This window comes from Abrus precatorius, unplaced genomic scaffold, assembly GCF_003935025.1.
Source record: "Abrus precatorius isolate BTA unplaced genomic scaffold, Abrus_2018 Scaffold7, whole genome shotgun sequence".
In the NCBI taxonomy this organism is placed as follows: domain Eukaryota; kingdom Viridiplantae; phylum Streptophyta; class Magnoliopsida; order Fabales; family Fabaceae; genus Abrus; species Abrus precatorius.
This window is the reverse complement of record NW_020874417.1, coordinates 37,079,132-37,093,568: the sequence shown is the minus strand read 5'-3', so window position 1 is coordinate 37,093,568 and position 14,437 is coordinate 37,079,132. Positions and strand designations below refer to the sequence as shown.

General features: G+C 36.7%; 2 protein-coding genes across 5 annotated transcripts; both read left to right on the top strand.

Moving 5' to 3' along the window:
• Positions 1-1,021: 1,021 nt before the first annotated feature.
• Positions 1,022-3,303, top strand: LOC113871944. The gene is made up of 2 exons (XM_027509036.1): positions 1,022-2,255; positions 3,275-3,303. The coding sequence occupies exons 1-2, from the start codon at positions 1,022-1,024 to the stop codon at positions 3,301-3,303; spliced, it is 1,263 nt and encodes a 420-aa protein (XP_027364837.1).
• A 6,552-nt stretch (positions 3,304-9,855) lies between these two features.
• LOC113872078 (probable plastid-lipid-associated protein 12, chloroplastic) lies at positions 9,856-13,866 on the top strand. Of its 4 annotated transcripts, none has more exons than XR_003505833.1 (11): positions 9,871-10,235; positions 10,341-10,394; positions 10,641-10,715; positions 11,398-11,517; positions 11,998-12,189; positions 12,333-12,416; positions 12,509-12,601; positions 12,754-12,807; positions 12,868-12,973; positions 13,387-13,494; positions 13,631-13,857. XR_003505833.1 is itself a non-coding variant. In XM_027509326.1 (11 exons), exons 1-11 carry the CDS (start codon positions 10,026-10,028, stop codon positions 13,710-13,712), a joined length of 1,152 nt encoding a protein of 383 aa, XP_027365127.1. In that variant the 5' UTR covers positions 9,871-10,025; the 3' UTR covers positions 13,713-13,853. The 4 variants fall into 4 exon arrangements, 3 of the variants coding, with proteins under 3 accessions (XP_027365129.1, XP_027365127.1, XP_027365130.1); XM_027509326.1 differs by having other exon boundaries at positions 12,894-12,973; positions 13,631-13,853; XM_027509328.1 differs by lacking the exon at positions 11,398-11,517 and having other exon boundaries at positions 9,856-10,235; positions 12,894-12,973; positions 13,631-13,866.
• The last annotated feature ends 571 nt before the right edge of the window (positions 13,867-14,437 follow it).

Genomic DNA, 14,437 nt, shown 5'->3' with positions numbered 1-14,437 from the left:
TACCGGAATGGGTCGCTCCCTGACCGGCTCGGTTCCTTCTGGATTACTTAGGCTGTGAAACCAGTTGGAAACCGTTTTCATGCTGTGCATTAGATGGGCTGGAAATGCATGGGATTATTGCTGTGAGAAATATTTTGCTCTATATATATGATTTTATTTTAAGTTTGGTAAGCTCACCCTTGCATTTCTTTCTATGTCGTTGTGTGCGTGTGTACTACGATGATCGTACGATGGTACGTGAGCAGATGTAGCAGGTGTTGCATCTACTTCACAGGCTGAGGGGCCAGTGAAGAAATGATTGAAGCTGGGGTCGAGTAATATTGCATCAAAGTCCTTTTTCCTATATTTTGAGACCTCGTGTAGGGGGAGCTACGTAGTATAATTTTGGGTACTTTTGAATATTATGAACTAAATGTAATATTATGTTGTTCTGTTGGATATTTGTTGTAAGAAACTCTGTTTTATTTTGAATGAGAAGAGAATTTCATAATTATATTTTCTATACTTTATTTCAAATAAGTTTGTGATGTAGAAACAATGTTCTCGGTTCCTTATAAAAGGGGTCGTGACATTTTAGTGGTATCAGAGCATGGTCTAGGTAAACCTACGGGGTGAGGTTGTTAGACGTCAGTTGTGCATATTAGACATGTGAATTTTAGCTGTGAATCATATATCATAATTTCTAATCATCAGGTTGTGAGGGAACGAGCTTGATCACCTCGGTTCTCAGACACAACAGATGTTGGAAATCTTGGTATATGATACTGGGGTGAGCTATAGGCGATTCATGCTGCATGAATAAAAAGTTGTTAAGCTAAGCTATAAATGATTGTTGAGATAAGTGTGTTTGCTATGCTGTGTGAATGCTGATATAATGTTATCCTCAGTGCTAAACTGATTAAATTGTTATGATATACTAAATATGAATATATCACTATAAGCTGAATCTGTGAATATAGCTATGTGGTGGTATTGCTGAATGTGTTAAACGCTAGTAATCTAAGCTAGTCTATATATTAGGATGGCTAGACCAAGGAGATCTGCTACAAACCCTCCTCCTCCTGCTGATATGAACCAAATGGCTCACGCCATGGAGGCTATGGCAGCCACTGTTAGGCAAAGTCTAGATATGATTCAGCAGCAGCAAGCTGCAAACCAAGCCGCTGTTGCAGCACAAGCAGCAGCAGCTTCTGCCTCAGCTGCACCTCCTCCTGAATACCATGGTTTGTCAGAGTTCAGGAAGAATGATCCTCCTCAATTCACGGGAGTGGATGGACCAGATGCTGCTGAACTCTGGATCAGGGAGATTGAGAAGATCTTCCTAACTATGGGTTGCGCCGAGGAGAGGAAGGTGTTATATGCTACTTATATGCTGACAAGGGATGCAGAGATGTGGTGGCACGGAGCTCGTGCTATGCTGGAGGCCCGAGGTGAAGTCATCACTTGGGCTGTATTTAGAAGTAGTTTTCTGGGAAAGTTTTTCCCTTCCCATGTTCGTGCTGCCAAAGAGCGGGAATTTCTAAACTTGGTGCAAGGAAACTCATCAGTCTATGAGTATGCAATACAGTTTGAGCGGCTTTACAGATTTTATTCTCACCCGACCTCGGAGGAGTGGAGATGTCAAAGGTTTTCAGACGGGTTGAGAACTGACATAAAGAGGATTTTAATCCCACTTAGGATCACAGAATTTGCTGACTTGGTGGATCAAGCCACCATTATAGAGAGTCTTAATGCAGAGGATGTTGGTGGAGTTGGGAAGGCTCCATCTAGTAGAGCTGCTAGTAGCTATGGTAATGGAAGTAAGGGTGCTAAGAAAGGCCCCTACAGTCGGTCGCTACGCCAACAACAATCTCGACCATCTCAGTCGAGAGGATCGGCAGCATCAGCCCCGGTGCTAATAGGGACTGCTACTTCTACATTTCAGCCTAGGGGAGCAACTTCTTCCACCCCTAGAGCCTCAGTGCCGCAGATTGTCAAATGTTTCAGATGTGGTGGGCCACACTACCTGAGCCAGTGCCCACAAACTGATGTCAGAGTTTGCTTCTCATGCCAGCAGCCAGGGCATCTTGCTAGGGACTGTCCTACTCCTAGTGGGGCAGTTTCGTCTTCTGCTAGCGCCTTACATGCTGTGAGACCTAAAGCGACTAGAACTCCGACGAGAATTAGATCGAGAGCAGAGGGACGTGTATTCACTACTTCTGCATCAGAGGCAGCCCAGGCGACAGATCTCGTTCAGGGGACAGCGGTAGTGGCAGGTACTTCTCTTTCTGTATTGTTTGATTCTGGAGCCACGCACTCTTTTATTGTGGACATTTGTGTGAGAAACTTAGGGTTACCATTGAGTGATCTAGGATGTGAATTGGTAGTATCGACACCTACTTTTAAGTTCGATTAAGACTTCAACGGTTTGTGTTAGGTGCCCCATAGTAATTGAGGGACGAAAGTACAAAGTAAACCTTATTTGTATCCCAATGTCAAGGTTAGATGTAATCCTGGGTATGGATTGGCTAACTGCCAATCGTGTGCTAATTGATTGTGGCCGGAGGTGTTTAATCTTTCCTGAGCAACAAGGCTGTGTGGAATTAATTTCTACTGGACAGGTAGAAACATCCTTAGGTGAGGGAGTATCTTGTTTTGTTTTGTTGGGAGTTATGAATGCAGAAGTGGAGCAAAGCCTTCAGTCAATACCAGTAGTACGAGAGTTCCCTGAGATTTTTCCAGAGGATATTCCTGGAATACCTCCACGTAGAGAGGTGGAGTTTTCTATAGATTTGATTCCTGGAGCTGAGCCAGTGTCTGTAGCACCTTACAGAATGGCGCCGAAAGAGTTGATGGAGCTTAAGGAGCAGATTGAGGATCTAATGCGGAAACAGATGATTAGGCCGAGTGTATCACCTTGGGGAGCACCAGTTCTCTTAGTGAAAAAGAAGGACGGCAGTTCTAGATTATGTGTTGATTATCGCAAGTTAAATAAGTTGACAATTAAGAATAAGTACCCGTTGCCGCGAATCGATGATTTGATGGACCAGCTGAGAGGTGCTAAGGTATTCTCTAAGATTGATTTGAAGTCTGGGTACCATCAGATCCGAGTGAAGGATGAAGATATTCCTAAGACTGCTTTCCGCACTAGATATGGCCACTATGAGTATATAGTGATGCCTTTTGGAGTCACAAATGCTCCAGCTGTGTTTATGGACTACATGAATCGGATCTTTAGACCTTTCCTGGATCGATTTGTGGTAGTCTTTATTGACGATATTTTGATTTATTCTAGTTCGTCAGAGGAACATGCAGAGCATTTGAGGACCGTACTTAGTATTTTAAGGGAAAAACAATTGTATGCTAAATTGTCTAAGTATGAGTTTTGGCTAGAGGAAGTAAAGTTCCTCGGTCATGTTATTTCAGCTAAAGGAATTGCAGTTGATCCTTCCAAAGTTGAAGCGGTGTTGCAGTGGGAAAGGCCTAAGACAGCCACAGAGATTCGTAGTTTTGTGGGCCTAGCAGGCTACTACCGGAGATTTATAGAGGGATTTGCGAAGATAGCTGCACCATTAACACGGTTAACTCGCCGTGATCAACCCTTTGTATGGACTGAGGAATGTGAACAAAGCTTTAATGAGTTGAAGCAGAGACTAACTTCCTCTCCAGTGTTGATTCTCCCTGATACTAGTCGATCGTTTGAGGTGTACTGTGATGCTTCCCATCAAGGATTGGGATGTGTGTTAATGCAGGATAAAAGAGTAGTAGCTTATGCATCTCGCCAATTGCGAACTCATGAGCGAAATTACCCGATTCACGACCTTGAGTTAGCTGCTGTAGTCTTTGCTCTGAAGGTGTGGCGGCACTATCTTTATGGAGCTCAGTTTGATGTGTATAGTGATCACAAGAGCCTGAAATATTTATTCGATCAGCGAGAGTTAAATATGAGGCAGAGACGTTGGGTGGAATTCTTTAAGGATTATGATTTTCAGCTCCAATACCATCCAGGAAAGGCTAACGTAGTGGCCGATGCATTAAGTAGGAATGTGATTCAGGCATTCTCCTTAAGAATTAGTGAAACTCTTTTGGTAGAACAATTCCAAGACCTGAACATACACGTAGACTTATCACCTGAAAAGATTAGTTGTAGCCGAATTGTGGTGACTAATAATTTCTTACAGGAAATTAAAGACAAACAACTGTGGGATCCGATGTTATGTCGGATTGTATTTCTCTTAGGGACAGATAAAGCAAAGGGTTTTAGTAAAGGTGCTGATGGTATCCTCAAATGCCAAGGTCGAGTTTGTGTCCCTAGAGATACTGCATTAAAGAAAGCAATTCTAGAAGAAGGACATAAGGGTAATCTCAACATTCATCCTGGTGTTACCAAGATGTATCAAGATTTAAAGCAGATGTTTTGGTGGCCAGGTATGAAGCGAGAGATAGCTGAATTTGTTAAAGCTTGTTTGACTTACCAGAAGGCAAAGGCAGAGCACCAGAGCCCTCCAGGAGAGTTGCAGACAATGGAAATTCCAGAGTGGAAGTGGGACCATGTGACTATGGACTTTGTGTCCCATCTACCTAGAACAGTTAAAAATCATGATGCCGTATGGGTCATAGTTGATAGGCTAACCAAGAGTGCGCATTTCTTGCCAATTAACATGACCTTTAGCTTGGAGAAATTAGCAGAATTGTACATTAGAGAGATTGTCAGGTTACATGGAGTACCTTCTAGTATTATCTCTGATAGGGATCCTCGATTCACTTCCCAGTTTTGGCAGAGTTTCCAAGAGGCTATGGGCACACAGTTGAGGTTGAGTTCTGCATATCATCCGCAGACAGATGGTCAATCTGAGCATACTATTCAGACCTTAGAGGATATATTGCGGACTTGTATTGTAGAGCAGAAGAGTAATTGGGAGGATATGCTTCCTTTGGTAGAATTCACTTATAATAATAGCTACCATTCGAGTATAGATATGGCACCATTTGAAGCTCTGTATGGCAGAAGGTGTAGAACCCCTATCTGTTGGTTCCAAGATGGTATACATTTGATGGTTGGACCTGAAATGCTGCAAGAAACTAAGGAGAAAGTTGAACTTATTAGAGAAAAGCTGAGAGCTACCCAGAGTCGACAGAAATCTTATGCTGACCGACGCAGAAGACCTCTAGAATTTGAGGTTGGTGATAACGTATTCTTGAGAGTATCACGCACTACAGGTGTGGGGCGAGCCTTAAGAGCCAAGAAGTTAACACCTAAGTTCATAGGACCGTATCAGATATTACATCGTAGAGGACCAGTAGCCTATGAATTAGCACTACCACCTCAGTTGTCAGGACTACATAATGTTTTCCATGTGTCGCAGCTAAGAAAGTATGTTCCGGATTCATATCATGTAATCGAGCCTGATGTTGTGGAGTTACGAGATGATTTGTCTGTCGAGGTCCCAGCTGCTCGTATCGAGGAAACTAGAGTTAAGGAACTTAGAGGCAAATCTATTCGGTTAGTAAAAGTTGTTTGGGACCCAATAACTGGTGATGCCACATGGGAGTTAGAGGAAAGAATGAGAAAGTTGTACCCTCATCTTTTCTCTGAGTGATAAAATTTTTGAGGACGAAAATTTATTTTCGGGGGGAGAATTGTCAGGTTAGAGATTTATTATTGAGTAATCTATAATATTTTATACTTGTTCAATGTTAATTGAAGGATTATTTGGTATTGGAATAGATTTAGATGGAGTTTGAAATTATTTATAAAAAAAAAGGTGAACAGTACCGTATGAACAATGTCGGATGAACAGTAAAACCGCCTATGAACAGTGCAAACCGCGTACAAACCGTGTATGAACAGTGCAAACCGCGTATGTACAGTGACTGCTGACGTCATCAGTGACATCATCATGACGTCATGGCTGACGTCACATACGCGTACAGTGCGTGTACAGTATTTTCCGGCATGAATAGTGCTCTGAACAGTGTTTCCGGCGTGAACAGTAAATTCCGGCGGTGAACAGTAAATTTCAAAAAATTTCTATAAAAAGGGGGCTTCACACGAAATTTTCATTTCTTCACCCCTATCCAAGGTTCTCAAAGGTTCTAAGGCCAAAAACCACCATTTCTCTCACACTAAACCTTCATAAACTTAGATTTCTCGCCAGATCTGACTACGTCTATTCTGAAGGATTTGAAGTAAGTTTCTTTAAGTTTGAAGCTAGATTTACCGTTCGTTTCTCTTCTTCTTCTCTTTCTCATAGAAGTTCATGGTATTCTTAGGAGAAACTCCGTTCTAAAGCCAAATCTTCGGTGAATCTTGCTATAAAACAAGTAATATTCAGTAGATCTAGTGTGAATCGTCGTTCTGAGGTAAGGGGAGTTTACTTTAGCCTATGAACTACGTTTTGAACTGTTTAATATGCTATTTTAAGATGTTTTGATATGATTTTGTTAGATCTATTGAATAAAAGCTATTTTCTAAGCTGTAACTGCTGTTAATTGATTTAAAATGCTGAGATTTTGGCTGATCTATCTTAAACTTGCCTTAGCTGAGCTGTTAAAATAATTTTAGCGGTGTGCATCATGCTGAGATATATGTTTTGCATCATTATAGAGCCGAGTTACATGTTTAGGTGGGTAGACGTGTAACGGTAAGTTCATGCTGAGCTGCTGTGCTGTGCTGTCTGGATCCAGATACCGGAATGGGTCGCTCCCGGACATGGTATGCATTAGGAGGTTGCCATCCAATATGTGGGTTTGAAACAGCACTTTTGATACTTTGATGTCTATTAGATATTAAACATATTCCTGTCTTGTTTGTTACGTGGACACGAATCATTGCCAAAAACCATTCCCATGCTGGCAGAGTCTCCCCTTCAACAATAGCAAATGCTAGTGGTAGGACACAATTATTCCCATCTTGTGTTGTTGCAATCAACAATGTATGACGATACTTAGCATACAAAAATGTTCCATCTATTTGAATAATAGGTTTGCAAAAGTTGAATGCTTCCTTGCATTGATGAAAACACCAAAACAATCGCTCAAATACTCTAAATCTGTTGTCCTCCTGATGTCCAACAACAAATGGCTTCGTTTCAATCTTATAAATAGAACCTGGAGCATGAAATTGCATATACTCTAACCATCTTGGTAATGTCGCATATGATTCATCCCAATCACCAAATATTCTTACAATTGCCTTTTGTTTTGCCTTCCAAGCTTTTTTGTATGAAATTTTATATCCAAATTGAGTTGTCATCCTTTCTTGAATTAGACTTATAGGCAATGATGGTTCAAGATTAACCATACCTGCACAAAACAACAATAAAAATTGAACTAAGTATCTTTATAGAAAAAAGATGTGACAAAATAAGATATTATTCAAAACTTACCAATTATGCATGACGAAATCAAATCTGAATCTAGTTTGGTATGATCTTGAGAGATTGTAGGGTTGAGACATGTATGCTTACTGCCACACCTTGTTATTTTCCACTTGATTGAATTTTTAAGCAATGATGCTCTTATTCTCCATGGGCAGTCGTTGTTATGGTTTAAACACCTCACATGCAACTTTGTTGGTTTTGACTCAACAACAAAATAATTCTGATGTATTCTCATTGCATGTTGTTTTAAGGCATTTTTAACTTCATCTTTTGAGTCAAATAACAAACCCACATGTAACGCATCTCCAATAACCCATGAATTATCTTCACTAATTTCTTCAGCTTCAATTTCTTCGTCTGGGTGGTCCCAATTAATAGATTTGTAATGTGGACTTACATTCCAAAAAGGTATTTCACCTACAACTACATTTAAACATACAATATTCATCATTTATAACAAATAAACAATTTAATCAATATATTTTTTAAATGTTACCTCCAACATTTTCTTGTTGTAAATTTAAGTTTGAATCAAAATCACCATCAATGTCTGTATCTGATGAGCTATCTAATGGAATATGTCCTTCATCAATATCATCTGTCTCATCATCACTATGGACTTCATCATCACTATTGACTTCATCATCTTCATCTTCATAACTGCATAAATCTCTATATCCTTCAAAATACAAACACTTTTTCAATATGTATTGTAACTAAAAAAAATTAAAAATAAATTACAACAATATAATTTATACCTTCTGTAACATTTATATTGAGAATTTCCATAGAGTTAGGCGGTGACATTGATAAGCTTAAGTCCAACATATTCGACCCACCTCTTGAACTCTCACCAAATGCAATATCCACGTATAATTCAATAAAAGTTGTAATATTTTGTTGTTGATACGCACTAATCATACAATCAATGTTTTCATCATCACATATATCCAATGCATTGTATTGTTTAGCGCTTGAATCAACCATAAAACGAGAAATTATTCTAGATATGACATGATCATTACTAAGATTCAACTTGTCATGAATCTTTTTCTTTAAATTCATATAACTTATCCCTCTTCTTATCTTTATCATTTTTTTGTTACCTTCAAATGTCACACCTTCGTTTCCAACAACAATTTTTCCATTCCAATACACAATAATAATAATATCATTCATCCTGCATTTATAAAAAAAACATATCAATAATTATTTACAATTATACTTATTTATAAAAAAAACATATCAATATTTATTTACAATTATACTTATTTATATAAATAATATAAATAAATTATTTGTAACACACAAACATATTTTTATTTTCACATTATTTTATATTATATAAAATGTAATATTTTTAATATATATTTCACATATATAAAATAAAATATTCACAACAACTCTAACATTATTTTTTTAATTAAACAAAATTATATTAAATATCTATAAACTTTTAAATTTTTTATTAATTATCTAAAATGTTATTTTTTAATTTCAATCTACATAAAAATATATTTATTAAATATTCATAAATTTTAACTATTTCTAATTAAATAATTAAAACTTTTTAATTACAAAAATATTACAAAAAATTGTAAATATTACTAACCTCAAAACTTTTCCAATCTTCAAACGTATAACCTTGCCCTTTCAATGTGGTTTTCAAACACCTTCACCGTGATTTCAATTTTCAATGTCCCCCATTTCACACTTTATATAGTAACATTTGGTTGGACAAAAGGGTGCAGCCACAAGGGACGGACCAGCGGACAAAAAAAAGTGAAATGCTTTTCGTCTAAATTGGAGACGAATTACGGACCCTTTTCGTCTCTTTTACGGATGAAATAATAAGATTTAACCACGTGTCCAGATCCTATGATTTCGTCCTAAATTGAGACGAATTAATAGTAACTTGACACATGTCCATCGTTTCGCCTCTCACATATACAAAATGCATGACAGATGTCAATATTTAACTTATTTCGTCCCTCTTTTAGATGAAATGAATAAATTTAAAATAAAAAAAATAATTTCGTCTGATTAATATACGAAATCAGAGCTGACGTGGCTAAAAAATACCCCAGACAGGAAATATGTTTTAATTTTGTTTTAATTTGATAATTTTTTTTTAAAAATGTATTATTTTAATCTTTAAGCCCATACGCGGTGTTGGCAAAAATGTTAGTTTGATTGTAAAATAGTTTATTCATTTTCGTTCGTGAATAAAAGGGGCCGCAAACTCTGATAAATAAAAATATAATTCATAAAGGCGAAGAAATTCTTTGTAAATTTTAGAAGAATCTGAAAAATAATTTATTTTTCTAAATCATTTTAGCATTCTTACACGATGCCTTGAACAGTTGTTCATCAATCACAAGTATGTAAATATATTATAGATTTTTACGTCTTTTTAACACGTTATAAACATAAAAATACTAAAAATTCCAAATTTGCTGTAGTATAAGTGAATGCAAGAGATTTATCTCACACCAAAATATCCATACAGATATAGTGCATTGAATGAATGGCTTTCTAGCGGGGATATTGAAAGTGGTGCAGAAAAGGGATAATATCTTCATCTTCTTTCCAGCGTTGCCACGTATTTCAGTTTCATCTTGGCGCCAACAATTATTCTTCGCCCCACATAACTGAAAAAAAAGAATGGCTCTGAAAGTTGCAAATCTAGGGTTTCACTCATTCACTCCATGTTCTCGTTCAACTTTTGTTTCTCCCAAGCCCTCAAAAGTTCGTTTCGTGTTTCGGTCTTCACAAGTTGAACAGATATCTTTTACAGAATCTGAGAACTCACTCATCGAAGCTCTTCTTGGCATTCAAGGACGCGGACGTTCTTCTTCTCCTCAGCAGCTCAATGTCTCTCTCTCTCTCTCTCTTTCTCTCTCTCTCTATCCCACGTTTCTCTAATAACTTTGTTTCTGAATTAATCGTTCATTTTTCTTCCTTTAATGTGTCCTTCAGGCAGTTGAGCGTGCCGTTCAAGTCCTGGAACGTTTAGGCGGTGTTCCTGATCCGGTTCGTCTTCAATTTCATTGCATTCGCCTTCTTTTCCAATATGTTTTCACGTTAGCTTTTTTCTTTATATTTTAAATTAGATTCGGGTTATTGCTCTTACCAATTGTTTTAATGAATATCATGTGCTCGAGAATCAGGATTTGCTTCAATGATTCCACAATATTTACCAGTATTAGGATCCGAGCATACTATTACTCCTTGTTATAAATTATATATGTTTTAAATTCATGAAATTAAAATTTTCAGACGAACTCAAATTTGATCGAGGGTCGCTGGCAGCTAATTTTCACCACAAGACCCGGAACGGCATCCCCGATTCAGGTTGTTTTTTGGATGCATCAGTGAACATATTTTCCAATGGTTTATTGACGTTCTTATATTTTAAACTTTTAATTATTGCCCAATGCCTAAATTTATACATTGGGTCGATATTTGATTTTAAAAAATATTAAATTACGTGCAAATTATCGTTGAATCACCGACTCGCTAAAGTTGACCGCCATGTCAGCAATTTGGTGCCCACTCAGCCTTTTTCCAAAATTCACAACAGACGGTTGATTGTGATTTGAACCACTCAGTTTTTGAATGACTCATTTGAAACTATTATTATTATTTTATTGAGAATTAGCGTATTATTCATTTTCAGCGGTTTAAAATTAAAAGGTTTTCTAGATAACTTTTGAAAAGCTGCTTCATCTTTAATTCTTGGATTGGAATGACTGTTTCATTCAGTAAATATGAAAATAAGGTCATCTCTTGAGTAACACTGGAGGAAGGAGCAGTGTTCATGGATACTGATACAGGCATTTTGTTAAATCCCTAATGGAAATCAGCATATATTATCCTTTTCTAGATGGAATCCAGTCTTTATGTTTAAGCATATTGAGCTTAAACTCTTTCAACACTATAGCAGCTTCCGGAACTAGTGTCATGACCTGTTCAAGACTTACTCCATAAATTGATAATTGATGTCTCAATGTGGTATTCTATATTGCTCTTTCAGAGAACATTTGTTGGGGTTGACTTTTTTAGTGTATTTCAAGAGGTTTATCTACGAACAAATGATCCACGCGTATGCAATATTGTGTCATTTTCTGATGCTATCGGTGAGCTCAAAGTGGAGGTAATACTAAATAACTTCAATTGAAGTTATGATAAATTTAATATACATATCTGTGTTTAAATTCAACATTTCCTTTTTTAACACTTGGTAACACTAAGACATGAACCTGCAAATCCTTTAAGAGGCTTTGCCAATAGTCCATATTGTTTAATGAACTCTACCACATAAAGTCTAAGCTTGGCTCTCTCTTCTCAATGTTGTTATAAGCTTTGTTCGCGGCTGATTCACTTACCTTGTAAAAAATTGAGCTTTAATATGAATTTTCAGGGTTTTCTTTTGTTTCTTTGCATCTAACATAGTTGCTGAATTCCCATTTGTGTTTGTGCTTATTCATATTTTGTTATTCTGTTCTTGCATCTATTGAAATTGAAAATTATGTTTTTGAGAGAGCCAGTGACATTGATATGTGTCCAATCCCATATAGTGCTTTGGGGTTAGTATTAGTAGTTGTGTTGTATTTATGTCTCTCAATTTACACAGGCAGCAGCATCAATTGAAGATGGAAAAAGAATCCTTTTTAGGTTTGACAGAGCTGCTTTTTCTTTTAAATTTCTTCCATTTAAAATTCCGTATCCAGTTCCATTTAAGCTACTTGGAGATGAAGCAAAGGGTTGGTTAGACACCACATATTTGTCGCATTCGGGACACCTTCGTATTTCAAGAGGAAATAAGGTGATTAGGCATTTTCAGCAGAGACGTCATTTTATTAGTCTTTTGTTCGCGTCCTTGAGTAAAATGCTTAATTGTCCGTCGCATGAAATTCCTATATTTGCTTTATATTTCTAAATGTTTATAGCAACATATCTATAGTGCAGGGAACCACATTTGTGTTACAGAAGCAAACTGAACCTAGGCAGAGGGTATTGACAGCAATTTCCTCAGGTATGGGTGTTAAAGAGGTAAGAGCACCGATTTATTTATTTAAATGTTTTTATCAACATAACGGGAATATTTCAATTGTCACTGTTTTTCACATTCTTAATTCCAACAGGCAATCGATGAACTCATTTCCTTAAAGCAAAATACTGGTGAAGAAGAACCAGAACTAGAAGAGGGGGAGTGGCAGATGATATGGAATTCACAGGTAGATTTCGGAAATCCAAACAAGGAGTACCAACTGTTAGTTATTTGATTCATTTGAAGTTCATTTATTTTTGCAGTAGCGTTTGAAACTAATTTTAATGTAGATTTTTGTCTTGAAGTTTTCTTTACTTATTTTAACAACTTATTCTCTAGACTGTGACGGATAGTTGGTTAGAGAATGCAGCCAATGGTCTTATGGGCAAACAGGTAGCAGGCTCATCCTGAACATTTATATTAATATGCACATAAGCTGCTTTATATCTTCAGTTTGGATGTTACGATGAACATTGCAGATTATCGGGAAAAATGGAAGAATAAAGTTGCTGGTTGATATCTTGCTTGGGCTTAAGTTCTCCATGAATGGAAATTTTGTGTAAGTGTCCATTGTTTAAGGTTTACGACTCTGAGTAGTTGACCAAAAAAAAGAAAGAAAACTACTGAGTAAGGAATCCCAACTTAAAAGAAAGGCTGTTTTATATCCGAACAGCATTGTCAAAAATATCATATATGGTATGAGACTATGGAGTTAGCTAGGTATGCCATGATATATGATGATGTAATGAGCAAACCATAGCTGACTTTGTATGCTAGTTTAGAAAGGATAGGAGTGGGTCAATAATAGAGATACCGAAGAGCTTGACAAGCACAAATTTTTAAAAAATAAATAAGAGTTTTGTTCATTCATTTATCTATCTATCTATCTATACGTATTCCTGGAATTGTGTGTCTGAAATGTATCAGTTGGATTGAATGTTTGTGATCGATATTTTCCCCAAAAATTGACAGGAAAACTGGCACCAAACTGTATGACGTTACAATGGATGATGCAGCCATAATTGGTGGCCCATTTGGATATCCCCTAAATCTGAAAAACAAGTTCACATTGGAGCTTCTGTAAGATGACATAAACCAAGATATTATGTTGTCTTTTAATCCATCCAGTATCCGTATTGAATTTGCGGCTCACTGTAGAATTTTATGCTTTTGACTTTTCTCTTCTATACTTCATTAGTTAAATTTTCCTTCGCAGATACAGTGACGAGAAGCTTCGAGTTAGCCGTGGATACAATGATATTCTTTTCGTACATATTCTCACGGGTGCATTGAGGTGAACTAATTTATACAATAAATTTAGAAGATGAGTAGAAATCGTTTTGTCTGTGAAGATTTAAAATCAATAATTATGTATCTACCTGTCAACAACTCATCATTGTAAACTAAGGGTTCAGTAAAATAATCGTTTAATTGAGTGTTTATTCAATACTCTTATTATTGCATAAGTTTATGCTATAAAATTGAAAATAAGATTTATTAGCATAAGTAAAAAATAACATTTTTAATAAACAATTATAAGAAACATATTAAAATAAGTTGAATAGAGCTTATGAAATTCATATTTTTATAAACATAAATAACATTGAAGGACTACTTTTGTGACTTCCAATTAGTATTATTAAATGGTTAATTTCTTTCTCCCTTGAAACCTTTTCATCTTTGAAAAGTTTCTACCATTGAAAAAACGATAATGATTACAAGTTACAAGGAAAAATCATTAGCCTTTTGATTTTCACCAAAAATAACCAAACAACATAGTGCATGTTTGGTTTTTCGCTTATTGGTATAGAGAACACCAGCAATGCAAACCCAAAGCCACAAGCAGACGACTCCAACCTCCATCACGAGCTCCAAAGAAAGGGAAAGGATGGTAAAGGAATCACACTTCACGCAAGAGTTCAAGCAACAAGTCTTACAAGAGAGCGGGTGAGAATTAGTGACACAGACGATGAGAGACAAACTCAAATGTTTTGAGGGTAAGGGAAACACGAAACCATGTTGG